This window comes from Chiloscyllium punctatum, chromosome 34 (assembly GCF_047496795.1).
Source record: "Chiloscyllium punctatum isolate Juve2018m chromosome 34, sChiPun1.3, whole genome shotgun sequence".
NCBI lineage: Eukaryota > Metazoa > Chordata > Chondrichthyes > Orectolobiformes > Hemiscylliidae > Chiloscyllium > Chiloscyllium punctatum.
The window spans coordinates 38,246,831-38,273,675 of NC_092772.1; the positions used below are offsets into that span (position 1 = coordinate 38,246,831).

The 26,845-nt window shown below is 50.9% G+C and overlaps 2 protein-coding genes across 2 annotated transcripts in view; both read right to left on the minus strand.

Annotated features, from left to right (window-relative positions):
• Positions 1–26,845, minus strand: part of LOC140458716 (uncharacterized) — a 131,520-nt gene that overhangs the window by 100,340 nt on the left and 4,335 nt on the right. The window lies entirely within an intron of this gene.
• LOC140458982 (uncharacterized) lies at positions 589–26,044 on the minus strand. Its single transcript, XM_072553719.1, has 19 exons — positions 26,037–26,044; positions 25,619–25,768; positions 24,419–24,609; positions 24,062–24,379; positions 23,678–23,926; positions 23,558–23,638; positions 18,563–20,293; positions 18,230–18,523; positions 17,894–18,190; positions 17,654–17,806; positions 17,342–17,542; positions 16,796–17,257; positions 14,402–14,458; positions 14,069–14,338; positions 13,904–13,936; positions 13,331–13,645; positions 10,529–11,203; positions 4,331–5,584; positions 589–1,454 (listed from the first exon to the last, which is right to left on the minus strand). The coding sequence occupies exons 1-19, from the start codon at positions 26,042–26,044 to the stop codon at positions 1,276–1,278; spliced, it is 6,918 nt and encodes a 2,305-aa protein (XP_072409820.1). The 3' UTR covers positions 589–1,275.

Sequence of the window (26,845 nt, forward strand, 5' to 3'; positions counted from 1 at the left end):
CCCAATGACCCACCATATCTGATCCACACTTGCTTACATCAATGCCCCCTGCGCTGGTCACTCCATCAAGGGGGAATGTTTCTTCCTGTCTCTCCTGCCTACGTTCATCATCATTATATACATCTCAGTCATGATTTCCACCCCCGCAACCACCTCCCTCCCCCCAGCTCTGAGGAAAGGGATCCCAGTTGGTCCAATCTCTCTTTAGAACCAAACTCTCCAGCCCAGGCGACCCCCCCCACCTCCCCCGGTAAATCTCCCCCACTCCCAGTGCTATCCCACCCTCCCTATAATGTGGATTCCCGAACTGAACACAGTACTGTAGCTGGGGCCTAACCAGCGTTTGAGACAGTTCCAGCCTCACCTCCCTGCTCTTCAACTCTGTTCCCCCCTCCCCGGCTAATAAAGGTAAGTGTCCCGTGTCCCTCCATAACCACTTTACCCGCCTGTCCCACTGCCTTACGGGAGTGGGGAACACACCCACCGAGCTCCCTCTGACCCTCGGGCACCCCCAGGGCCCTACTGCCCACCACCTACTCCCTTGCCTTGCATCCCCCACCCCAGTGCATCCCCTCACATTGATCCCGGTTGAACGTTGCTTTCAATAAAGTTGAGGAGAGGAAGGTGAATTTGACAATGACTGTTAAAGTGGACAGCAGTCTGGGTGTTGCCAATATCCACACTGCCTCCCCATTGTTCTCTGTGCGTACAAACCCCTTATTTACCCCATCGCCCTGGTTGGCATGGTGTGACAGAGAGAGACCCTTAAACTGGAGTGCCGGAAATCTTAATCTGTATTTGCATTTAAATGGCTGACAACGTGCATGTATCTCGGTAATTCGGAACAGCTTCATATCCAGTGCCCAACTCTGGGTTGCTGTTACTCTGTGACCATTATCGTGTGAGCTCTAATCCCATCTCTGTGGCTTGAACTGGGCTGCACCTCTTCCTCTCCTGCCAATTCCAAACTCTGGGGCTCTTCACCGGGAGGGGGGGCTCTGGAGTTGTCCCATTCCCTTCTCTTGCCCAGACCCTGTGGATCAGAACTTTCCAAGAGATTCCAAGGGCAGTGGAGAACATCTGGCTCTATGATTCCTTATTCTATCCCCTTTGGCTCCCCCGACCCTCGGCTTGTCAGGCACTTGCAGGGTCCACAGAGGCCTGTTCCTTTCACAGTCAGTTGGTTGAGCGTTGACGTCAAGTTAGCATCATTTCCCAGCATGCAAGCTTCCGCACGTCCTGTGCTGACATCACATCTGGGTTTGGCTCCACTGCTCACGGCGAGAAGGAGGAATCACGTATCCCCCCCGGCGACAGCAGATGATTGGATGGCAATCCATCATACCGATGTCTGATCGCTCTGCGTCTCAGTATCAGCACTGTGAGCAAGGTGATGAGGACCACCGTGACCACCACCAGTGCGATGATAACGATCACTTCTAGACTCAGTGGAGCTGTGGGGGGGAAATAATCCAAAAAAGATTAGATTACTTACAGTGTGGAAACAGGCCCTTCGGCCCAACAAGTCCACACCGCCCCGCCAAAGTGCAACCCACCCCTACCCCTTACCCCTTACCCCTTACCTAACACTACGGGCAATTGAGCATGGCCAATTCAACTGGCCTGCACATCCTTGGACTGTGGGAGGAAACCGGAGCACCCGGAGGAAACCCACGCAGACACAGGGAGAACGTGCAAACTCCACACAGAGAGTCGCCTGAGGCGGGAATTGAACCTGGGTCTCTGGCGCTGTGAGGCAGTAGTGCTAACCACTGTGCCACCGTGCCGCCCCCAGTGACTGCATCAAGGAATAGGGAAGGAAGGTGCTGGGTGGGGTATTAAAGGGTGATGGGTCTGAGGGAGAAAGTGGGATTGAGGGGCAAGTGGGATTAGACTGGGTGGGATATTAAAGGGTATGGGGAGTGAGAGGGAGAGTGGGATTAGACTGGGTGGGATATTAAAGGGTATGGGGAGTGAGAGGGAGAGTGGGATTAGACTGGGTGGGATATTAAAGGGAGTGGGGAGTGAGAGGGAGAGTGGGATTAGACTGGGTGGGATATTAAAGGGTGAGGGAGTGAGGGGGAGAGAGGGATTAGACTGGGTGGGATATTAAAGGGTGTGGGGAGTGAGGGGGAGAGTGGGATTAGACTGGGTGGGATATTAAAGGGTGTGGGGAGTGAGGGGGAGAGAGGGATTAGACTGGGTGGGATATTGGAGGGTATGGGGAGTGAGAGGGAGAGTGAGTTTAGACTGGGTGGGATATTAAAGGGTGTGAGGGGGAGATTGGTATTAGACTGGGTGGGATATTAAAGGATGTTCGGAGTGAGGGGGAGATTGGTATTAGACTGGGTGGGATATTAAAGGTTGAGGGGAGTGAGGTTGAGTGGGATATTAAAGGACATTGATGAAACCTCGTCTGGAATACTGAGTCCCGTTCTGATCTCCCTATTATCAGAACGATATTATTAAACTGGAGCAGGTCCTGAAGAGATTTCCCGGGAAGTTACCGGGTATGGAAGGTTTGTGTTAGAGAGGAAGGCTGGGTAATTTGGGACTTACTTCACTGGAGCGAGTGTGTATAAAATAATGACGGGGATGGATAGGATTAGTGGGCGGGGTCTTTTCTCCAGGACAGGGGATTTTGTCACTCGAAGGGGAACATTTTTAATGTGAGAGGAGGGAGATCTAAAAAGGAGAGGAGGGGCCGATGTTTTACACAGAAGGTGGTTTGAGTGTGGAATGACCTTCCTGAGGAAGTGGTGGATGTGGGGACAGTTACAGCATTTAACAGCCATTTGGATAAGGCCATGTATAGGAAATGTTTGGAGGGATATGGGCCAGGAGCAGGCAGCTGGGACTGGGTTAGTTTGGGATTGTGGTCAGCACGGACTGATTGGGCCGAAGGGTCTGTTTCCGTGCTGTGGGATTCTATGAAGCAGGCGTGGGCGACCGAGAATTAGAGCAACTTTTCGGAATGGGGCGTGTGATTATGATGTGGGAATGTGCTGTCTGAAATTGTGGCCGGGTCAGGGGAGGGGAGCGAAGGTAATAATCCAATCGCCGCTTCCGGGAAAACGCCATGGAATATAAGGAATCTCAGGACACGGCCTACCCACACAGGCTCGGTCAGTGACAGGACGGTGAAGGGAGGGGAGGGGAGGGGGCGAGGGGGGAAGGGGGGGGGGAGGGGGTGGGAGGGGGAGAGGGGGGAAGGGGAGGGGGAGAGGGAGAGGGGGGAAGGGGAGGGGGAGGGGGAGGGGGTCCTACCCACACAGGCTCGGTCAGTGACAGGACGGTAAAGGGAGGGGAGGGGAGGGGGAGGGGAGTGGGAGGGGGAGAGGGGGGAAGGGGGTGGGGAGGGGGTCCTACCCACATAGGCTTGGTCAGTGACAGGATGGTGAAGGGGGGGAGGGGAAGTTTGCTCTGGGGCTGGGGTCTGGGGGAGGGGAGGGGGAGGGGAGGGGGAGGGGGTCCTACCCACACAGGCTCGGTCAGTGACAGGACAGTGAAGGGGGGAGCAGAGGTTCACTCTGGGGCTGGGGTCTGGGGGAGGGAGTTTCCTGCAGTACACAGAAAGATCCCATGGCCCCTTCCTGGCCTGAGTGTGTGGAGTGGTGTGGGATCTGTCCCAGAGGGGGGGTGGGCTCGGCCGCTCCGATACTGAGATCAAGACGGATCATATTCTGAAGGCGTGGAGTTGGGGGGAGAACCTCGGGAATGGGAGTACGTTTCCCCGGGATACAACCCTCCCACTCAGGACACGGACGGGGAGGAGGAGGGTTCACACTCGGAGGCTGGAAACCCCTTCCCGAGGTGCTGCTGGTATTAAAGGATGAAACACAGAGGGGGGTATGAATCAAGGAGGAAGGTGGGGCAGGACCTGGGGTGGGTGGGGGTTCATGGCATCAGGGAGGGTGGTGGGGTTTGAGGTGTGGGTGTGGGGTGGGAGGTTACGGTAGAAAAGAGGAGTCACAGCCACGAATTGTTTCCGCATTTGTTATAAAATCCGGTCCCATCACACAGTCTCACCCAACGCTGTACACCAATGGGGAATGTTGGCATTGTCCCCTCCCCAGACCCACCACCCCACCCCCCACCAGGGGCAGGGACTGGACTCTGACCCGCTGAGTGCTTGACCCCAGTTGATGCTTTCATTCCCCAGTGAAAGGGAAATTTTCCTGAGGGAGGGACAGGAGGGGGTGATGGGCAGAGGAACGGAGTGGGTGGGAGGAAGGGGGCAGGAGGAAGGGGGCAGGAGCCCTCGAGTCACTGAGTGATAAGGTAGGGGACTTCTTTGACGGGAATCACCAGGCTACACGTTTGAAATTACCATTCGCTTGGGTCGATGTGCTGGTTGTTGCTGGGGTTGGTGTACTGGTTGTTGCTGGGGTTGATGTACTGGTTGTTGTTGGGATCGATGTACTGGATGTTGCTGGGGTCGATGTGCTGGTTGTTGCTGGGATCGATGTACTGGTTGTTGCTGGGATCGATGCACTGTTTGTTGCTGGGGTTGGTGTACTGGTTGTTGCTGGGGTTGAAGTACTGGTTGTTGTTGGGATCGATGTACTGGTTGTTGTTGGGATCAATGTACTGGTTGATGCTGGTGTTGATGTACTGGTTGTTGCTGGGATCGATGTACTGGTTGATGCTGGGGTTGATGTACTGGTTGTTGCTGGGGTTGATGTGTTGGTTGTTGCTGCGGATGATGTCCTGGTTGTTTTTGGGGTTGATGTGCTGGTTGTTGCTGGGGTTGATGTACTGGTTGTTATTGGGGTTGATGTGCTGGTTGTTGCTGGGGTTGATGTACTAGTTGTTGCTGGGGTTGATGTGCTGATTGTTGCTGGAGTTGATGTACTGGTTGTTGTTGGGGTTGATGTGCTGGTTGTGGCTGGGGTCGATGTACTGGTTGTTGCTGGGGTTGATGTGCTAGTTGTTGCTGGGGTTGATGTGCTGAATGTTGGTGGGGTCGATGTACTGTTTGTTGCTGGGGTTGATGTGCTGGTTGTTGCTGGGGTTGATGTGTTGGTTGTGGCTGCGGTTGATGTACTGGTTGTTGCTGGGGTTGATGTACTGGTTGTTGTTGGGGTTGATGTCCTTGTTGTGGCTGGGGTCGATGTACTGGTTGTTGCTGGGGTTGATGTACTGGTTGTTGTTGGGGTTGATGTGCTGGTTGTTGCTGGGGTTGATGTGCTGGTTGTTGCTGGGGTTGATGTGCTTGTTGTGGCTGGGGTCGATGGACTGGTTGTTGCTGGGGTTGATGTGCTGGTTGTTACTGGGATTGATGTATTGGTTGTGGCTGGTGTCGATGTACGGGTTGTTGCTGGGATTGATGTGCTGGTTGCTGCTGGGGTTGATGTGCTTGTTGTGGCTGGGGTTGATGTACTGGTTGTTGCTGGGGTTGATGTGCTGTTTGCTGCTGGGGTTGATGTGCTGGTTGTTGCTGGGGTTAATGTGCTGGTTGTTTCTGGGGTTGATGTCCTGGTTGTTGCTGGGGTTGATGTACTGGTTGTTGCTGGGGTTGATGTGCTGGTTGTTTCAGGGGTTGATGTACTGGTTGTTGCTGGGGTTGATGTGCTGGCTGTTGCTGGGGTTGATGTACTGGTTGTTGCTGTGGTTGATGTCCTGGTTGTTGCTGGGGTCGATGTACTGGTTGTTGCCGGGATTGATGTACTGGCTGTTGCTGGCGTCGATGTACTGGTTGCTGTTGGGGTTGATGTACTGGTTGCTGCTGGGGTTGATGTGCTAGTTGCTGCTGGGGTTAATGTGCTCGTTGTTGCTGGGGTTGATGTGCTGGTTGTTGCTGGGGTTGATGTAATTGTTGTTGCTGGGGTTGATGTGCTGGTTGTTGCTGGGGTCGATATACTGGTTGTTGCTGGGATCGATGTACTGGTTGTTGATGTGGATGATGTACTGGTTGTTGCCGGGATTGATGTACTGGCTGTTGCTGGCGTCGATGTACTGGTTGCTGTTGGGGTTGATGTACTGGTTGCTGCTGGGGTTGATGTGCTGGTTGTTGCTGGGGTTGATGTGCTGGTTGTTGCTGGGGTTGATGTACAGGTTGTTGCTGTGGATGATGTACTGGTTGTTGTTGGGGGTGATGTACTGGTTGTTGCTGGGGGTGATGTACTAGTTGTTGTTGGGTTTGATGTGCTGATTGTTGCTGGGGTTGATGTCCTGGTTGTTGCTGGTGTCGATGTACTGGTTATTGCTGGGGTCGATGAGCTGGTTGCTGCTGGGGTCGATGGGCTGATTGTTGCTGGGGTCGATGTACTGGTTGTTGCTGGGGTTGATGTCCTGGTTGTTGCTGGTGTTGATGTACTGGTTGTTGCTGGGGTTGATGTCCTGGTTGTTGCTGGTGTTGATGTACTGGTTGTTGCTGGTGTTGATGTACTGGTTGTTGCTGGGTTTGATGTGCTGATTGTTGCTGGGGTTGATGTCCTGGTTGTTGCTGGTGTCGATGCACTGGTTATTGCTGGGGTCGATGAGCTGGTTGCTGCTGGGGTCGATGTGCTGATTGTTGCTGGGGTCGATGTACTGGTTGTTGCTGGGGTTGATGTCCTGGTTGTTGCTGGTGTTGATGTACTGGTTGTTGCTGGGGTTGATGTCCTGGTTGTTGCTGGTGTTGATGTACTGGTTGTTGCTGGTGTTGATGTACTGGTTGTTGCTGGATTTGATGCACTGGTTGTTGCTGGTGTTGATGTACTGGTTGTTGCTGGGGTTGATGTGCTGGTTGCTGCGGGGGTCGATGTACTGGTTGTTGCTGGGGATGATGTACTGGTTGTTGCTGGATTTGATGTACTGGTTGTTGTTTGGATCGATGTAATTGTTGTTGCTGGGGTAGATGTACTGGTTGTTGCTGGGATCTTTGTGCTGGTTGTTGCTGGGGTTGATGTACTGATTGTTGCTGGGGTTGATGTACTGGTTGTTGCTGGGGTTGATGTCCTGGTTGTTGCTGGGGTCGATGTGCTGGTTGCTGCTGGGATCGATGTACTGGTTGTTGCTGGGGGTGATGTACTGGTTGTTGCTGGTTTTGAAGTGCTGATTGTTGCTGCGGTTGATGTACTGGTTGTTGCTGGTGTGGATGTACTGGTTGTTGCTGGGGTCGATATGCTGGTTGCTGCTGAGGTCGATGTGCTGGTTGTTGCTGGGGTTGATGTACTGGTTGTTGCCGGATTTGATGCACTGGTTGTTGCTGGGATCGATGTACTCGTTGTTGCTGGTGTTGATGTACTGGTTGTTGCTGGGGTTGATGTGCTGGTTGTTGCTGGGGTTGATGTACTGGTTGTTGCTGGGGATGATGTACTGGTTGTTGCTGGATTTGATTTACTGGTTGTTGCTGTAATTGATGTAGTTGTTGCTGGGATTGATGTACTGGTTGTTGCTGGGTTTGTTGTGCTGGTTGTTGCTGGGGTTGATGTAATTGTTGTTGCTGGGGTTGATGTACTGGTTGTTGCTGGGGTCGATGTACTGGTTGTTGCTGGGGTTGATGTGCTGGTTGTTGCTGGGGTTGATGCACTGGTTGTTGCTGGGATCGATGTGCTGGTTGTTGCTGGGGTCGATGTACTGGTTGTTGCTGGGGTTGATGTGCTGGTTGTTGCTGGGGTTGATGTGCAGGTTGTTGCGGTGTTTGATGTGCTGATTGTTGCTGGGGTTGATGTGCTGGTTGTTGCTGGGGTTGATGTGCTGGTTGTTGCTGGGGTTGATGTAATTGTTGCTGGGGTTGATGTGCTGGTTGTTGCTGGGGACGATATACTGGTTGTTGCTGGGATCGATGTACTGGTTGTTGATGTGGATGATGTACTGGTTGTTGCTGGGGTCGATGTACTGGTTGTTGCTGGGATTGATGTACTGGTTGTTGCTGGGGTTGATGTGCTGGTTGTTGCTGGGGTTGATGTGCTGGTTGTTGCTGGGGTCGATGTGCTGGTTGCTGCTGGGATCGATGTACTGGTTGTTGCTGTGGATGATGTACTGGTTGTTTTTGGGGGTGATGTACTGGTTGTTGCTGGGGGTGATGTACTAGTTGTTGCTGGGTTTGATGTGCTGATTGTTGCTGGGGTTGATGTCCTGGTTGTTGCTGGTGTCAATGTACTGGTTATTGCTGGGGTCGATGAGCTGGTTGCTGCTGGGGTCGATGTGCTGATTGTTGCTGGGGTCGATGTACTGGTTGTTGCTGGGGTTGATGTCCTGGTTGTTGCTGGTGTTGATGTACTGGTTGTTGCTGGGGTTGATGTCCTGGTTGTTGCTGGTGTTGATGTACTGGTTGTTGCTGGGGTTGATGTGCTGGTTGCTGCGGGGGTCGATGTACTGGTTGTTGCTGGGGATGATGTACTGGTTGTTGCTGGATTTGATGTACTGGTTGTTGTTTGGATCGATGTAATTGTTGTTGCTGGGGTAGATGTACTGGTTGTTGCTGGGATCTTTGTGCTGGTTGTTGCTGGGGTTGATGTACTGATTGTTGCTGGGGTTGATGTACTGGTTGTTGCTGGGGTTGATGTCCTGGTTGTTGCTGGGGTCGATGTGCTGGTTGCTGCTGGGATCGATGTACTGGTTGTTGCTGGGGGTGATGTACTGGTTGTTGCTGGTTTTGAAGTGCTGATTGTTGCTGCGGTTGATGTACTGGTTGTTGCTGGTGTGGATGTACTGGTTGTTGCTGGGGTCGATATGCTGGTTTCTGCTGAGGTCGATGTGCTGGTTGTTGCTGGGGTTGATGTACTGGTTATTGCCGGATTTGATGCACTGGTTGTTGCTGGGATCGATGTACTCGTTGTTGCTGGTGTTGATGTACTGGTTGTTGCTGGGGTTGATGTGCTGGTTGTTGCTGGGGTTGATGTACTGGTTGTTGCTGGGGATGATGTACTGGTTGTTGCTGGATTTGATTTACTGGTTGTTGCTGTAATTGATGTAGTTGTTGCTGGGATTGATGTACTGGTTGTTGCTGGGTTTGTTGTGCTGGTTGTTGCTGGGGTTGATGTAATTGTTGTTGCTGGGGTTGATGTACTGGTTGTTGCTGGGGTCGATGTACTGGTTGTTGCTGGGGTTGATGTGCTGGTTGTTGCTGGGGTTGATGCACTGGTTGTTGCTGGGATCGATGTGCTGGTTGTTGCTGGGGTCGATGTACTGGTTGTTGCTGGGGTTGATGTGCTGGTTGTTGCTGGGGTTGATGTGCTGGTTGTTGCTGGGGTTGATGTACTGGTTGTTGCCGGATTTGATGCACTGGTTGTTGCTGGGATCAATGTACTCGTTGTTGCTGGTGTTGATGTACTGGTTGTTGCTGGGGTTGATGTGCTGGTTGCTGCTGGGGTTGATGTACTGGTTGTTGCTGGGGATGATGTACTGGTTGTTGCTGGATTTGATTTACTGGTTGTTGCTGTAATTGATGTAGTTGTTGCTGGGATTGATGTACTGGTTGTTGCTGGGTTTGTTGTGCTGGTTGTTGCTGGGGTTGATGTAATTGTTGTTGCTGGGGTTGATGTACTGGTTGTTGCTGGGGTCGATGTACTGGTTGTTGCTGGGGTTGATGTGCTGGTTGTTGCTGGGGTTGATGCACTGGTTGTTGCTGGGATCGATGTGCTAGTTGTTGCTGGGGTCGATGTACTGGTTGTTGCTGGGGTTGATGTGCTGGTTGTTGCTGGGATCTTTGTGCTGGTTGTTGCTGGGGTTGATGTACTGATTGTTGCTGGGGTTGATGTACTGGTTGTTGCTGGGGTTGATGTCCTGGTTGTTGCTGGGGTCGATGTGCTGGTTGCTGCTGGGATCGATGTACTGGTTGTTGCTGGGGGTGATGTACTGGTTGTTGCTGGGTTTGAAGTGCTGATTGTTGCTGCGGTTGATGTACTGGTTGTTGCTGGTGTGGATGTACTGGTTGTTGCTGGGGTCGATATGCTGGTTGCTGCTGAGGTCGATGTGCTGGTTGTTGCTGGGGTTGATGTACTGGTTGTTGCCGGATTTGATGCACTGGTTGTTGCTGGGATCGATGTACTCGTTGTTGCTGGTGTTGATGTACTGGTTGTTGCTGGGGTTGATGTGCTGGTTGTTGCTGGGGTTGATGTACTGGTTGTTGCTGGGGATGATGTACTGGTTGTTGCTGGATTTGATTTACTGGTTGTTGCTGTAATTGATGTAGTTGTTGCTGGGATTGATGTACTGGTTGTTGCTGGGTTTGTTGTGCTGGTTGTTGCTGGGGTTGATGTAATTGTTGTTGCTGGGGTTGATGTACTGGTTGTTGCTGGGGTCGATGTACTGGTTGTTGCTGGGGTTGATGTGCTGGTTGTTGCTGGGGTTGATGCACTGGTTGTTGCTGGGATCGATGTGCTGGTTGTTGCTGGGATCGATGTACTGGTTGTTGCTGGGGTTGATGTGCTGGTTGTTGCTGGGGTTGATGTGCTGGTTGTTGCTGGGGTTGATGTACTGGTTGTTGCCGGATTTGATGCACTGGTTGTTGCTGGGATCAATGTACTCGTTGTTGCTGGTGTTGATGTACTGGTTGTTGCTGGGGTTGATGTGCTGGTTGCTGCTGGGGTTGATGTACTGGTTGTTGCTGGGGATGATGTACTGGTTGTTGCTGGATTTGATTTACTGGTTGTTGCTGTAATTGATGTAGTTGTTGCTGGGATTGATGTACTGGTTGTTGCTGGGTTTGTTGTGCTGGTTGTTGCTGGGGTTGATGTAATTGTTGTTGCTGGGGTTGATGTACAGGTTGTTGCTGGGGTCGATGTACTGGTTGTTGCTGGGGTTGATGTGCTGGTTGTTGCAGGGGTTGATGCACTGGTTGTTGCTGGGATCGATGTGCTAGTTGTTGCTGGGGTCGATGTACTGGTTGTTGCTGGGGTTGATGTGCTGGTTGTTGCTGGGGTTGATGTGCTGGTTGTTGCGGTGTTTGATGTGCTGATTGTTGCTGGGGTTGATGTGCTGGTTGTTGCTGGGGTTGATGTAATTGTTGTTGCTGGGGTTGATGTGCTGGTTGTTGCTGGGGTCGATGTACTGGTTGCTGCTGGGATCGATGTACTGGTTGTTGCTGGTGTTGATGTACTGGTTGTTGCTGGGGTTGATGTGCTGGTTGCTGCTGGGGTTGATGTACTGGTTGTTGCTGGGGATGATGTACTGGTTGTTGCTGGATTTGATTTACTGGTTGTTGCTGTAATTGATGTAGTTGTTGCTGGGATTGATGTACTGGTTGTTGCTGGGTTTGTTGTGCTGGTTGTTGCTGGGGTTGATGTAATTGTTGTTGCTGGGGTTGATGTACTGGTTGTTGCTGGGTTCGATGTACTGGTTGTTGCTGGGGTTGATGTGCTGGTTGTTGCTGGGGTTGATGTGCTGGTTGTTGCGGTGTTTGATGTGCTGATTGTTGCTGGAGTTGATGTGCTGGTTGTTGCTGGGGTTGATGTGCTGGTTGTTGCTGGGGTTGATGTACTGGTTGTTGCTGGGGTTGATGTGCTAGTTGTTGCTGGGGTTGATGTGCTGGTTGTTGCTGGGGTCGATGTGCTGGTTGTTGCTGGGGTTGATGTGCTCGTTGTTGCTGGGGTTGATGTGCTCGTTGTTGCTGGCATCAATGTACTGGTTGTTGCTGCAGTTGATGTACTGGTTGTTGCTGGTGTGGATGTACTGGTTGTTGCTGGGTTCGATGTACTGGTTGTTGCTGGGGTTGATGTGCTGGTTGTTGCTGGGGTTGATGTGCTGGTTGTTGCGGTGTTTGATGTGCTGATTGTTGCTGGAGTTGATGTGCTGGTTGTTGCTGGGGTTGATGTGCTGGTTGTTGCTGGGGTTGATGTACTGGTTGTTGCTGGGGTTGATGTGCTAGTTGTTGCTGGGGTTGATGTGCTGGTTGTTGCTGGGGTCGATGTGCTGGTTGTTGCTGGGGTTGATGTGCTCGTTGTTGCTGGGGTTGATGTGCTCGTTGTTGCTGGCATCAATGTACTGGTTGTTGCTGCAGTTGATGTACTGGTTGTTGCTGGGCTTGATGTGCTGGTTGTTGCTGGGGTTGACGTGCTTGTTGTTGCTGGTGTTGATTTGCTGGTTGTTGCTGGGATCAATGTACTGGTTGTTGCTGGGGTTGATGTGCTGGTTATTGCTGGTGTCGATATACTGGTTGTTGCTGTGATCGATGTGCTGGTTGTTGCTGGGGTCGATGTACTGGTTGTTGCTGGGGTTGATGTACTGGTTGATGCTGCGGTTGATGTGCTGGTTGTTGCTGGGGTTGATGTAATTGTTGTTGCTGGGGTCGATGTACTGGTTGTTGCTGGGGTTGATGTGCTGGTTGTTGCTGGGCTTGATGTACTGGTTGCTGCTGGGGTTGATGTGCTGGTTGTTGCTGGGGTTGATGTAATTGTTGTTGCTGGGATCGATGTACTGGTTGCTGCTGGGGTTGATGTACTGGTTGTTGCTGGGGTTGATGTACTGGTTGTTGCTGGGGTTGATGTGCTGGTTATTGCTGGGGTTGATGTACTGGTTGTTGCTGGGGTCGATGTGCTGGTTGCTGCTGGGATCGATGTACTGGTTGTTGCTGTGGATGATGTACTGGTTGTTGTTGGGGGTGATGTACTGGTTGTGGCTGGGGGTGATGTACTGGTTGTTGCTGGTGTCGATGTAATGGTTGTTGCTGGGGTCGATGTGCTGATTGTTGCTGGGGACGATGTACTGGTTGCTGCTGGTGTCGATGCGCTGGTTGCTGCTGGGGTCGATGTGCTGATTGTTGCTGGGGTCGATGTACTGGTTGTTGATTGATTTGATGCACTGGTTGTTGCTGGTGTTGATGTACTGGTTGTTGCTGGTGTCGATGTGCTGGTTGTTGCTGGGGTTGATGTACTAGTTGTTGCTGGTGTCGATGTACTGGTTGTTGCTGGGGTCGATGTGCTGGTTGCTGTTGGGGTTGATGTGCTGATTGCTGCAGGGGTCGATGTACTGGTTGTTGCTGGGGATGATGTACTGGTTGAAGCTGGATTTGATGTACTGGTTGTTGTTTGGATCGATGTAATTGTTGTTGCTGGGATGGATGTGCTGGTTGTTGCTGTGGATGATGTACTGGTTGTTGCTGGGGGTGATGTACTGGTTGTACCTGGGGGTGATGTACTGGTTGTTGCTGGGATCGATGTACTGGTTGTTGCTGGGGTTGATATGCTGGTTGTTGCTGGGGTTGATGTACTGGTTGTTGCTGCGGTCGATGTACTGGTTGTTGCTGGATTTGATGCACTGGTTGTTGCTGGGATCGATGTACTCGTTGTTGCTGGTGTTGATGTACTGGCTGTTGCTGGGGTTGATGTGCTGGTTGCTACTGGGGTCGATGTTGTGGTTGTTACTGGGGGTAATGTGCTGGTTATTGCTGGTAGCGATGTACTGGTTGTTGCTGGGGATGATGTACTGGTTGTTGCTGGGGTTGATGTACTGGTTGTTGCGGGGTTTGATGTGCTGATTGTTGCTGGGGTTGATGTGCTGGTTGTTGCTGGGGTTGATGTGCTGGTTGTTGCTGGGGCTGATGTGCTGGTTGTTGCTGCGGTTGATGTACTGGTTGTTGCTGGGGTTGATGTACTGGTTGCTGCTGTCAATGTGCTGGTTGTTGCTGGGGTCGATGTACTGGTTGTTGCTGGGGTCGATGTACTGGTTGTTGCTGGGGTTGATGTACTCGTTGTTGCTGGGGGCGATGTGCTGGTTGCTGCTGGGATCGATGTACTGGTTGTTCCTGTGGTTGATGTACTGGTTGTTGCTGGGGGTGATGTACTGTTTGTTGCTGGGTTTGATGTACTGGTTGTTACTCGGGGTGATGTCCTGGTTGTTGCTGGGGTTGATGTACTGGTTGTTGCTGGGGTTGATGTGCTGGTTGTTGCTGGTGTTGACATCCTGGTTGTTGCTGGAGTTGATGTGCTGGTTGTTACTGGGGTTGATGTACTGGTTGTTGCTGGGGTTGATGTACTGCTTGTTGCTGGGGTTGATGTACTGGTTGTTGCTGGATTTGATTTACTGGTTGTTGCTGTAATTGATGTAGTTGTTGCTGGGATTGATGTACTGGTTGTTGCTGGGTTTGTTGTGCTGGTTGTTGCTGGGGTTGATGTAATTGTTGTTGCTGGGGTTGATGTACTGGTTGTTGCTGGGGTCGATGTACTGGTTGTTGCTGGGGTTGATGTGCTGGTTGTTGCTGGGGTTGATGCACTGGTTGTTGCTGGGATCGATGTGCTGGTTGTTGCTGGGGTCGATGTACTGGTTGTTGCTGGGGTTGATGTGCTGGTTGTTGCTGGGGTTGATGTGCTGGTTGTTGCGGTGTTTGATGTGCTGATTGTTGCTGGGGTTGATGTGCTGGTTGTTGCTGGGGTTGATGTGCTGGTTGTTGCTGGGGTTGATGTAATTGTTGCTGGGGTTGATGTGCTGGTTGTTGCTGGGGACGATATACTGGTTGTTGCTGGGATCGATGTACTGGTTGTTGATGTGGATGATGTACTGGTTGTTGCTGGGGTCGATGTACTGGTTGTTGCTGGGATTGATGTACTGGTTGTTGCTGGGGTTGATGTGCTGGTTGTTGCTGGGGTTGATGTGCTGGTTGTTGCTGGGGTCGATGTGCTGGTTGCTGCTGGGATCGATGTACTGGTTGTTGCTGTGGATGATGTACTGGTTGTTGTTGGGGGTGATGTACTGGTTGTTGCTGGGGGTGATGTACTAGTTGTTGCTGGGTTTGATGTGCTGATTGTTGCTGGGGTTGATGTCCTGGTTGTTGCTGGTGTCAATGTACTGGTTATTGCTGGGGTCGATGAGCTGGTTGCTGCTGGGGTCGATGTGCTGATTGTTGCTGGGGTCGATGTACTGGTTGTTGCTGGGGTTGATGTCCTGGTTGTTGCTGGTGTTGATGTACTGGTTGTTGCTGGGGTTGATGTCCTGGTTGTTGCTGGTGTTGATGTACTGGTTGTTGCTGGTGTTGATGTACTGGTTGTTGCTGGATTTGATGCACTGGTTGTTGCTGGTGTTGATGTACTGGTTGTTGCTGGGGTTGATGTGCTGGTTGCTGCGGGGGTCGATGTACTGGTTGTTGCTGGGGATGATGTACTGGTTGTTGCTGGATTTGATGTACTGGTTGTTGTTTGGATCGATGTAATTGTTGTTGCTGGGGTAGATGTACTGGTTGTTGCTGGGATCTTTGTGCTGGTTGTTGCTGGGGTTGATGTACTGATTGTTGCTGGGGTTGATGTACTGGTTGTTGCTGGGGTTGATGTCCTGGTTGTTGCTGGGGTCGATGTGCTGGTTGCTGCTGGGATCGATGTACTGGTTGTTGCTGGGGGTGATGTACTGGTTGTTGCTAGTTTTGAAGTGCTGATTGTTGCTGCGGTTGATGTACTGGTTGTTGCTGGTGTGGATGTACTGGTTGTTGCTGGGGTCGATATGCTGGTTGCTGCTGAGGTCGATGTGCTGGTTGTTGCTGGGGTTGATGTACTGGTTGTTGCCGGATTTGATGCACTGGTTGTTGCTGGGATCGATGTACTCGTTGTTGCTGGTGTTGATGTACTGGTTGTTGCTGGGGTTGATGTGCTGGTTGTTGCTGGGGTTGATGTACTGGTTGTTGCTGGGGATGATGTACTGGTTGTTGCTGGATTTGATTTACTGGTTGTTGCTGTAATTGATGTAGTTGTTGCTGGGATTGATGTACTGGTTGTTGCTGGGTTTGTTGTGCTGGTTGTTGCTGGGGTTGATGTAATTGTTGTTGCTGGGGTTGATGTACTGGTTGTTGCTGGGGTCGATGTACTGGTTGTTGCTGGGGTTGATGTGCTGGTTGTTGCTGGGGTTGATGCACTGGTTGTTGCTGGGATCGATGTGCTGGTTGTTGCTGGGGTCGATGTACTGGTTGTTGCTGGGGTTGATGTGCTGGTTGTTGCTGGGGTTGATGTGCTGGTTGTTGCTGGGGTTGATGTACTGGTTGTTGCCGGATTTGATGCACTGGTTGTTGCTGGGATCAATGTACTCGTTGTTGCTGGTGTTGATGTACTGGTTGTTGCTGGGGTTGATGTGCTGGTTGCTGCTGGGGTTGATGTACTGGTTGTTGCTGGGGATGATGTACTGGTTGTTGCTGGATTTGATTTACTGGTTGTTGCTGTAATTGATGTAGTTGTTGCTGGGATTGATGTACTGGTTGTTGCTGGGTTTGTTGTGCTGGTTGTTGCTGGGGTTGATGTAATTGTTGTTGCTGGGGTTGATGTACTGGTTGTTGCTGGGGTCGATGTACTGGTTGTTGCTGGGGTTGATGTGCTGGTTGTTGCTGGGGTTGATGCACTGGTTGTTGCTGGGATCGATGTGCTAGTTGTTGCTGGGGTCGATGTACTGGTTGTTGCTGGGGTTGATGTGCTGGTTGTTGCTGGGATCTTTGTGCTGGTTGTTGCTGGGGTTGATGTACTGATTGTTGCTGGGGTTGATGTACTGGTTGTTGCTGGGGTTGATGTCCTGGTTGTTGCTGGGGTCGATGTGCTGGTTGCTGCTGGGATCGATGTACTGGTTGTTGCTGGGGGTGATGTACTGGTTGTTGCTGGGTTTGAAGTGCTGATTGTTGCTGCGGTTGATGTACTGGTTGTTGCTGGTGTGGATGTACTGGTTGTTGCTGGGGTCGATATGCTGGTTGCTGCTGAGGTCGATGTGCTGGTTGTTGCTGGGGTTGATGTACTGGTTGTTGCCGGATTTGATGCACTGGTTGTTGCTGGGATCGATGTACTCGTTGTTGCTGGTGTTGATGTACTGGTTGTTGCTGGGGTTGATGTGCTGGTTGTTGCTGGGGTTGATGTACTGGTTGTTGCTGGGGATGATGTACTGGTTGTTGCTGGATTTGATTTACTGGTTGTTGCTGTAATTGATGTAGTTGTTGCTGGGATTGATGTACTGGTTGTTGCTGGGTTTGTTGTGCTGGTTGTTGCTGGGGTTGATGTAATTGTTGTTGCTGGGGTTGATGTACTGGTTGTTGCTGGGGTCGATGTACTGGTTGTTGCTGGGGTTGATGTGCTGGTTGTTGCTGGGGTTGATGCACTGGTTGTTGCTGGGATCGATGTGCTGGTTGTTGCTGGGATCGATGTACTGGTTGTTGCTGGGGTTGATGTGCTGGTTGTTGCTGGGGTTGATGTGCTGGTTGTTGCTGGGGTTGATGTACTGGTTGTTGCCGGATTTGATGCACTGGTTGTTGCTGGGATCAATGTACTCGTTGTTGCTGGTGTTGATGTACTGGTTGTTGCTGGGGTTGATGTGCTGGTTGCTGCTGGGGTTGATGTACTGGTTGTTGCTGGGGATGATGTACTGGTTGTTGCTGGATTTGATTTACTGGTTGTTGCTGTAATTGATGTAGTTGTTGCTGGGATTGATGTAATTGTTGTTGCTGGGATCGATGTACTGGTTGCTGCTGGGGTTGATGTACTGGTTGTTGCTGGGGTTGATGTACTGGTTGTTGCTGGGGTTGATGTGCTGGTTATTGCTGGGGTTGATGTACTGGTTGTTGCTGGGGTCGATGTGCTGGTTGCTGCTGGGATCGATGTACTGGTTGTTGCTGTGGATGATGTACTGGTTGTTGTTGGGGGTGATGTACTGGTTGTGGCTGGGGGTGATGTACTGGTTGTTGCTGGTGTCGATGTAATGGTTGTTGCTGGGGTCGATGTGCTGATTGTTGCTGGGGACGATGTACTGGTTGCTGCTGGTGTCGATGCGCTGGTTGCTGCTGGGGTCGATGTGCTGATTGTTGCTGGGGTCGATGTACTGGTTGTTGATTGATTTGATGCACTGGTTGTTGCTGGTGTTGATGTACTGGTTGTTGCTGGTGTCGATGTGCTGGTTGTTGCTGGGGTTGATGTACTAGTTGTTGCTGGTGTCGATGTACTGGTTGTTGCTGGGGTCGATGTGCTGGTTGCTGTTGGGGTTGATGTGCTGATTGCTGCAGGGGTCGATGTACTGGTTGTTGCTGGGGATGATGTACTGGTTGAAGCTGGATTTGATGTACTGGTTGTTGTTTGGATCGATGTAATTGTTGTTGCTGGGATGGATGTGCTGGTTGTTGCTGTGGATGATGTACTGGTTGTTGCTGGGGGTGATGTACTGGTTGTACCTGGGGGTGATGTACTGGTTGTTGCTGGGATCGATGTACTGGTTGTTGCTGGGGTTGATATGCTGGTTGTTGCTGGGGTTGATGTACTGGTTGTTGCTGCGGTCGATGTACTGGTTGTTGCTGGATTTGATGCACTGGTTGTTGCTGGGATCGATGTACTCGTTGTTGCTGGTGTTGATGTACTGGCTGTTGCTGGGGTTGATGTGCTGGTTGCTACTGGGGTCGATGTTGTGGTTGTTACTGGGGGTAATGTGCTGGTTATTGCTGGTAGCGATGTACTGGTTGTTGCTGGGGATGATGTACTGGTTGTTGCTGGGGTTGATGTACTGGTTGTTGCGGGGTTTGATGTGCTGATTGTTGCTGGGGTTGATGTGCTGGTTGTTGCTGGGGTTGATGTGCTGGTTGTTGCTGGGGCTGATGTGCTGGTTGTTGCTGCGGTTGATGTACTGGTTGTTGCTGGGGTTGATGTACTGGTTGCTGCTGTCAATGTGCTGGTTGTTGCTGGGGTCGATGTACTGGTTGTTGCTGGGGTCGATGTACTGGTTGTTGCTGGGGTTGATGTACTCGTTGTTGCTGGGGGCGATGTGCTGGTTGCTGCTGGGATCGATGTACTGGTTGTTCCTGTGGTTGATGTACTGGTTGTTGCTGGGGGTGATGTACTGTTTGTTGCTGGGTTTGATGTACTGGTTGTTACTCGGGGTGATGTCCTGGTTGTTGCTGGGGTTGATGTACTGGTTGTTGCTGGGGTTGATGTGCTGGTTGTTGCTGGTGTTGACATCCTGGTTGTTGCTGGAGTTGATGTGCTGGTTGTTACTGGGGTTGATGTACTGGTTGTTGCTGGGGTTGATGTACTGCTTGTTGCTGGGGTTGATGTACTGGTTGTTGCTGGATTTGATTTACTGGTTGTTGCTGTAATTGATGTAGTTGTTGCTGGGATTGATGTACTGGTTGTTGCTGGGTTTGTTGTGCTGGTTGTTGCTGGGGTTGATGTAATTGTTGTTGCTGGGGTTGATGTACTGGTTGTTGCTGGGGTCGATGTACTGGTTGTTGCTGGGGTTGATGTGCTGGTTGTTGCTGGGGTTGATGCACTGGTTGTTGCTGGGATCGATGTGCTGGTTGTTGCTGGGGTCGATGTACTGGTTGTTGCTGGGGTTGATGTGCTGGTTGTTGCTGGGGTTGATGTGCTGGTTGTTGCGGTGTTTGATGTGCTGATTGTTGCTGGGGTTGATGTGCTGGTTGTTGCTGGGGTTGATGTGCTGGTTGTTGCTGGGGTTGATGTAATTGTTGCTGGGGTTGATGTGCTGGTTGTTGCTGGGGACGATATACTGGTTGTTGCTGGGATCGATGTACTGGTTGTTGATGTGGATGATGTACTGGTTGTTGCTGGGGTCGATGTACTGGTTGTTGCTGGGATTGATGTACTGGTTGTTGCTGGGGTTGATGTGCTGGTTGTTGCTGGGGTTGATGTGCTGGTTGTTGCTGGGGTCGATGTGCTGGTTGCTGCTGGGATCGATGTACTGGTTGTTGCTGTGGATGATGTACTGGTTGTTGTTGGGGGTGATGTACTGGTTGTTGCTGGGGGTGATGTACTAGTTGTTGCTGGGTTTGATGTGCTGATTGTTGCTGGGGTTGATGTCCTGGTTGTTGCTGGTGTCAATGTACTGGTTATTGCTGGGGTCGATGAGCTGGTTGCTGCTGGGGTCGATGTGCTGATTGTTGCTGGGGTCGATGTACTGGTTGTTGCTGGGGTTGATGTCCTGGTTGTTGCTGGTGTTGATGTACTGGTTGTTGCTGGGGTTGATGTCCTGGTTGTTGCTGGTGTTGATGTACTGGTTGTTGCTGGTGTTGATGTACTGGTTGTTGCTGGATTTGATGCACTGGTTGTTGCTGGTGTTGATGTACTGGTTGTTGCTGGGGTTGATGTGCTGGTTGCTGCGGGGGTCGATGTACTGGTTGTTGCTGGGGATGATGTACTGGTTGTTGCTGGATTTGATGTACTGGTTGTTGTTTGGATCGATGTAATTGTTGTTGCTGGGGTAGATGTACTGGTTGTTGCTGGGATCTTTGTGCTGGTTGTTGCTGGGGTTGATGTACTGATTGTTGCTGGGGTTGATGTACTGGTTGTTGCTGGGGTTGATGTCCTGGTTGTTGCTGGGGTCGATGTGCTGGTTGCTGCTGGGATCGATGTACTGGTTGTTGCTGGGGGTGATGTACTGGTTGTTGCTAGTTTTGAAGTGCTGATTGTTGCTGCGGTTGATGTACTGGTTGTTGCTGGTGTGGATGTACTGGTTGTTGCTGGGGTCGATATGCTGGTTGCTGCTGAGGTCGATGTGCTGGTTGTTGCTGGGGTTGATGTACTGGTTGTTGCCGGATTTGATGCACTGGTTGTTGCTGGGATCGATGTACTCGTTGTTGCTGGTGTTGATGTACTGGTTGTTGCTGGGGTTGATGTGCTGGTTGTTGCTGGGGTTGATGTACTGGTTGTTGCTGGGGATGATGTACTGGTTGTTGCTGGATTTGATTTACTGGTTGTTGCTGTAATTGATGTAGTTGTTGCTGGGATTGATGTACTGGTTGTTGCTGGGTTTGTTGTGCTGGTTGTTGCTGGGGTTGATGTAATTGTTGTTGCTGGGGTTGATGTACTGGTTGTTGCTGGGGTCGATGTACTGGTTGTTGCTGGGGTTGATGTGCTGGTTGTTGCTGGGGTTGATGCACTGGTTGTTGCTGGGATCGATGTGCTGGTTGTTGCTGGGGTCGATGTACTGGTTGTTGCTGGGGTTGATGTGCTGGTTGTTGCTGGGGTTGATGTGCTGGTTGTTGCTGGGGTTGATGTACTGGTTGTTGCCGGATTTGATGCACTGGTTGTTGCTGGGATCAATGTACTCGTTGTTGCTGGTGTTGATGTACTGGTTGTTGCTGGGGTTGATGTGCTGGTTGCTGCTGGGGTTGATGTACTGGTTGTTGCTGGGGATGATGTACTGGTTGTTGCTGGATTTGATTTACTGGTTGTTGCTGTAATTGATGTAGTTGTTGCTGGGATTGATGTACTGGTTGTTGCTGGGTTTGTTGTGCTGGTTGTTGCTGGGGTTGATGTAATTGTTGTTGCTGGGGTTGATGTACTGGTTGTTGCTGGGGTCGATGTACTGGTTGTTGCTGGGGTTGATGTGCTGGTTGTTGCTGGGGTTGATGCACTGGTTGTTGCTGGGATCGATGTGCTAGTTGTTGCTGGGGTCGATGTACTGGTTGTTGCTGGGGTTGATGTGCTGGTTGTTGCTGGGATCTTTGTGCTGGTTGTTGCTGGGGTTGATGTACTGATTGTTGCTGGGGTTGATGTACTGGTTGTTGCTGGGGTTGATGTCCTGGTTGTTGCTGGGGTCGATGTGCTGGTTGCTGCTGGGATCGATGTACTGGTTGTTGCTGGGGGTGATGTACTGGTTGTTGCTGGGTTTGAAGTGCTGATTGTTGCTGCGGTTGATGTACTGGTTGTTGCTGGTGTGGATGTACTGGTTGTTGCTGGGGTCGATATGCTGGTTGCTGCTGAGGTCGATGTGCTGGTTGTTGCTGGGGTTGATGTACTGGTTGTTGCCGGATTTGATGCACTGGTTGTTGCTGGGATCGATGTACTCGTTGTTGCTGGTGTTGATGTACTGGTTGTTGCTGGGGTTGATGTGCTGGTTGTTGCTGGGGTTGATGTACTGGTTGTTGCTGGGGATGATGTACTGGTTGTTGCTGGATTTGATTTACTGGTTGTTGCTGTAATTGATGTAGTTGTTGCTGGGATTGATGTACTGGTTGTTGCTGGGTTTGTTGTGCTGGTTGTTGCTGGGGTTGATGTAATTGTTGTTGCTGGGGTTGATGTACTGGTTGTTGCTGGGGTCGATGTACTGGTTGTTGCTGGGGTTGATGTGCTGGTTGTTGCTGGGGTTGATGCACTGGTTGTTGCTGGGATCGATGTGCTGGTTGTTGCTGGGATCGATGTACTGGTTGTTGCTGGGGTTGATGTGCTGGTTGTTGCTGGGGTTGATGTGCTGGTTGTTGCTGGGGTTGATGTACTGGTTGTTGCCGGATTTGATGCACTGGTTGTTGCTGGGATCAATGTACTCGTTGTTGCTGGTGTTGATGTACTGGTTGTTGCTGGGGTTGATGTGCTGGTTGCTGCTGGGGTTGATGTACTGGTTGTTGCTGGGGATGATGTACTGGTTGTTGCTGGATTTGATTTACTGGTTGTTGCTGTAATTGATGTAGTTGTTGCTGGGATTGATGTACTGGTTGTTGCTGGGTTTGTTGTGCTGGTTGTTGCTGGGGTTGATGTAATTGTTGTTGCTGGGGTTGATGTACTGGTTGTTGCTGGGGTCGATGTACTGGTTGTTGCTGGGGTTGATGTGCTGGTTGTTGCTGGGGTTGATGCACTGGTTGTTGCTGGGATCGATGTGCTAGTTGTTGCTGGGGTCGATGTACTGGTTGTTGCTGGGGTTGATGTGCTGGTTGTTGCTGGGGTTGATGTGCTGGTTGTTGCGGTGTTTGATGTGCTGATTGTTGCTGGGGTTGATGTGCTGGTTGTTGCTGGGGTTGATGTAATTGTTGTTGCTGGGGTTGATATGCTGGTTGTTGCTGGGGTCGATGTACTGGTTGCTGCTGGGATCGATGTACTGGTTGTTGCTGGTGTTGATGTACTGGTTGTTGCTGGGGTTGATGTGCTGGTTGCTGCTGGGGTTGATGTACTGGTTGTTGCTGGGGATGATGTACTGGTTGTTGCTGGATTTGATTTACTGGTTGTTGCTGTAATTGATGTAGTTGTTGCTGGGATTGATGTACTGGTTGTTGCTGGGTTTGTTGTGCTGGTTGTTGCTGGGGTTGATGTAATTGTTGTTGCTGGGGTTGATGTACTGGTTGTTGCTGGGTTCGATGTACTGGTTGTTGCTGGGGTTGATGTGCTGGTTGTTGCTGGGGTTGATGTGCTGGTTGTTGCGGTGTTTGATGTGCTGATTGTTGCTGGAGTTGATGTGCTGGTTGTTGCTGGGGTTGATGTGCTGGTTGTTGCTGGGGTTGATGTACTGGTTGTTGCTGGGGTTGATGTGCTAGTTGTTGCTGGGGTTGATGTGCTGGTTGTTGCTGGGGTCGATGTGCTGGTTGTTGCTGGGGTTGATGTGCTCGTTGTTGCTGGGGTTGATGTGCTCGTTGTTGCTGGCATCAATGTACTGGTTGTTGCTGCAGTTGATGTACTGGTTGTTGCTGGGCTTGATGTGCTGGTTGTTGCTGGGGTTGACGTGCTTGTTGTTGCTGGTGTTGATTTGCTGGTTGTTGCTGGGATCAATGTACTGGTTGTTGCTGGGGTTGATGTGCTGGTTATTGCTGGTGTCGATATACTGGTTGTTGCTGTGATCGATGTACTGGTTGTTGCTGGGGTCGATGTACTGGTTGTTGCTGGGGTTGATGTACTGGTTGATGCTGCGGTTGATGTGCTGGTTGTTGCTGGGGTTGATGTAATTGTTGTTGCTGGGGTCGATGTACTGGTTGTTGCTGGGGTTGATGTGCTGGTTGTTGCTGGGCTTGATGTACTGGTTGCTGCTGGGGTTGATGTGCTGGTTGTTGCTGGGGTTGATGTAATTGTTGTTGCTGGGATCGATGTACTGGTTGCTGCTGGGGTTGATGTACTGGTTGTTGCTGGGGTTGATGTACTGGTTGTTGCTGGGGTTGATGTGCTGGTTATTGCTGGGGTTGATGTACTGGTTGTTGCTGGGGTCGATGTGCTGGTTGCTGCTGGGATCGATGTACTGGTTGTTGCTGTGGATGATGTACTGGTTGTTGTTGGGGGTGATGTACTGGTTGTTGCTGGGGGTGATGTACTGGTTGTTGCTGGTGTCGATGTAATGGTTGTTGCTGGGGTCGATGTGCTGATTGTTGCTGGGGACGATGTACTGGTTGCTGCTGGTGTCGATGCGCTGGTTGCTGCTGGGGTCGATGTGCTGATTGTTGCTGGGGTCGATGTACTGGTTGTTGCTGGGATCGATGTACTCGTTGTTGCTGGTGTTGATGTACTGGCTGTTGCTGGGGTTGATGTGCTGGTTGCTACTGGGGTCGATGTTGTGGTTGTTACTGGGGGTAATGTGCTGGTTATTGCTGGTAGCGATGTACTGGTTGTTGCTGGGGATGATGTACTGGTTGTTGCTGGGGTTGATGTACTGGTTGTTGCGGGGTTTGATGTGCTGATTGTTGCTGGGGTTGATGTGCTGGTTGTTGCTGGGGTTGATGTGCTGGTTGTTGCTGGGGCTGATGTGCTGGTTGTTGCTGCGGTTGATGTACTGGTTGTTGCTGGGGTTGATGTACTGGTTGCTGCTGTCAATGTGCTGGTTGTTGCTGGGGTCGATGTACTGGTTGTTGCTGGGGTCGATGTACTGGTTGTTGCTGGTGTTGATGTACTCGTTGTTGCTGGGGGCGATGTGCTGGTTGCTGCTGGGATCGATGTACTGGTTGTTCCTGTGGTTGATGTACTGGTTGTTGCTGGGGGTGATGTACTGTTTGTTGCTGGGTTTGATGTACTGGTTGTTACTCGGGGTGATGTCCTGGTTGTTGCTGGGGTTGATGTACTGGTTGTTGCTGGGGTTGATGTGCTGGTTGTTGCTGGTGTTGACATCCTGGTTGTTGCTGGAGTTGATGTGCTGGTTGTTACTGGGGTTGATGTACTGGTTGTTGCTGGGGTTGATGTACTGCTTGTTGCTGGGGTTGATGTACTGGTTGTTGCTGGGGTTGATGTGCTGGTTGTTGCTGGTGTTGATGTACTGCTTGTTGCTTGGATTGATGTACTGGTTGTTGCTGGGGTTGATGTACTGGTTGTTGCTGGAGTTGATGTGCTGGTTGTTACTCGGGGTGATGTACTGGTTGTTGCTGGGGTTGATGTACTGCTTGTTGCTGGGATTGATGTACTGGTTGTTCCTGTGGTTGATGTACTGGTTGTTGCTGGGGGTGATGTACTGTTTGTTGCTGGGTTTGATGTACTGGTTGTTGCTGGGGTTGATGTACTGGTTGTTACTCGGGGTGATGTACTGGTTGTTTCTGGGGTTGATGTACTGCTTGTTGCTGGGGTTGATGTACTGGTTGTTGCTGGGGTTGATGCACTGGTTGCTGCTGGTGTTGATGTGCTGGTTGCTGCTGGGGTTGTTGTGCTGTTTGTTGCTGGGATCGATGTGCTGGTTGCTGCTGGCAGCGATGTGCTGGTTGCTGCTGGGGTTGATGTGCTGGTTGCTGCTGGAATTGAAGTGCTGGTTGCTTCTGCGATTGATGTGCTGGTTATTGCTGGGGTTGATGTGTGAGTTGTTGCTGGGGTTGATGTGCTGGTTGCTGCTGGGGTTGATGTGCTGGTTGCTTCTGCGATTGATGTGCTGGTTGTTGCTGGGGTTGATGTGTTAGTTGTTGCTGGGGTTGATGTGTTAGTTGTTGCTGGGGTTGATGTGCTGGTCGCTGCTGGAGTTGATTTGCTGGTTGTTGCTGGGGTTGATTTACTGGTTGTTGCTGGGGTTGATGTACTGGTTGTTGCTGAGGTTGATGTGCTAGTTGTTGCTGGGATCAATGTACTGGTGGTTGCTGGGGTCGATGTTCTCGTGGTTGCTGGGGTCGATGTGCTGGTGGTTGCTGGGATCGATGTAATGGTTGTTGCTGCGCTCGATGTGCTGGTGGCTGCCCGGGTCGATGTGCTGGTTGCTGCTGGGGTTGACACGTTTGAACCTAAAAGCAGGTCAGACAGACACACTGAGTGAAGAGAATGCTGGGAAATAATTAATCTTAAGTCCCACATGTATCGAGGAGCCAAGACATTGATGAGCCAGATTGAGCAGGAAATTTCCGATGGGTTTGTAATGGCTGTCTAATTCAGCTCCTGAGGTCTCTCAAGTTTGTGCTGAGGATTCAGGAATCCATAAAACTGTCAGTTTAACACTTTAGAGCCATAGTGTCACAGAAATATACAGCACAGAAACAAACCCTTCAGTCCAACTTGTCCATATCGATCAGATATCTGAACCAAATCCACTCCCATTTGCCAGTACTGGGCCCATATACCACTGAACCCTTCCTGTTCATATACCCATCCAGATGCCTTTTAAATGCTGTAACTGTACCAGCCTCCACCACATCCTCTGGCAGCTCATTCCATACACGTACCACCCTCTGCGTGAAAAAGTTTCCCCTTAGGTCTCTTTTATATCTTTCCCCTCTCACCCTAAATCTATGCCCCCTAGTTCTGGACTCCCCCACCCCAGGGAAAAGACCCTGTCTAGTTACCCAATCCATGTTTCTCATGATTTAATAAACCTCTATAAGATCACCCCTCAGCCTCTGACACTCCAGGCAAAACAGCCCCAGCCTGTTCAGCCTCTCCCTGTAGCTCAGATCCTCCAGCCCTGGCAACATCCTTGTAAATGTTTTCTGAACCCTTTCAAGTTTCTCAACATCTTTCTGATAGGAAGGAGACCAGAATTTATCTCAATTAAACTCCATCTGCCATTCCTCAGCCCATTGGCCCATCTGATCAAGATCCTGTTGTAATCTGAGGTAACCTTCTTCAATGTCCACGACACCTCCAATTTTGGTGTCATCTGCAAACTTACTAAATATACCTCTGCATTCAGGGATTTACTGATTTCTCTGAATGTCATCGATCGAGAGATGTGGAATATATACACTCCGATAGGAGAGAGCTGGGAATGGGTGTAATGTGGTCAGTTTAATTATTAATTCATGCCCTCTTTAATAAAGCGAGGAGATCACTGACAGAGATGGGCAATGACCTGCCCACTGATCTCA

What these genes read in the sequence shown, in the direction of transcription:
- LOC140458982 (XM_072553719.1), bottom strand. An exon ending in ATCGACCCCAGCAACAACCA is followed by an intron (nt 24,380 to 24,418) that starts GTACATCGACCC and finishes CATTGACAGCAG; the next exon opens with CAACCAGTACATCAACCCCA. An exon ending in ATCATCCCCAGCAACAACCA is followed by an intron (nt 11,204 to 13,330) that starts GTACATCGCTAC and finishes CATCAACCCCAG; the next exon opens with CAACAACCAGCACAACAAAC.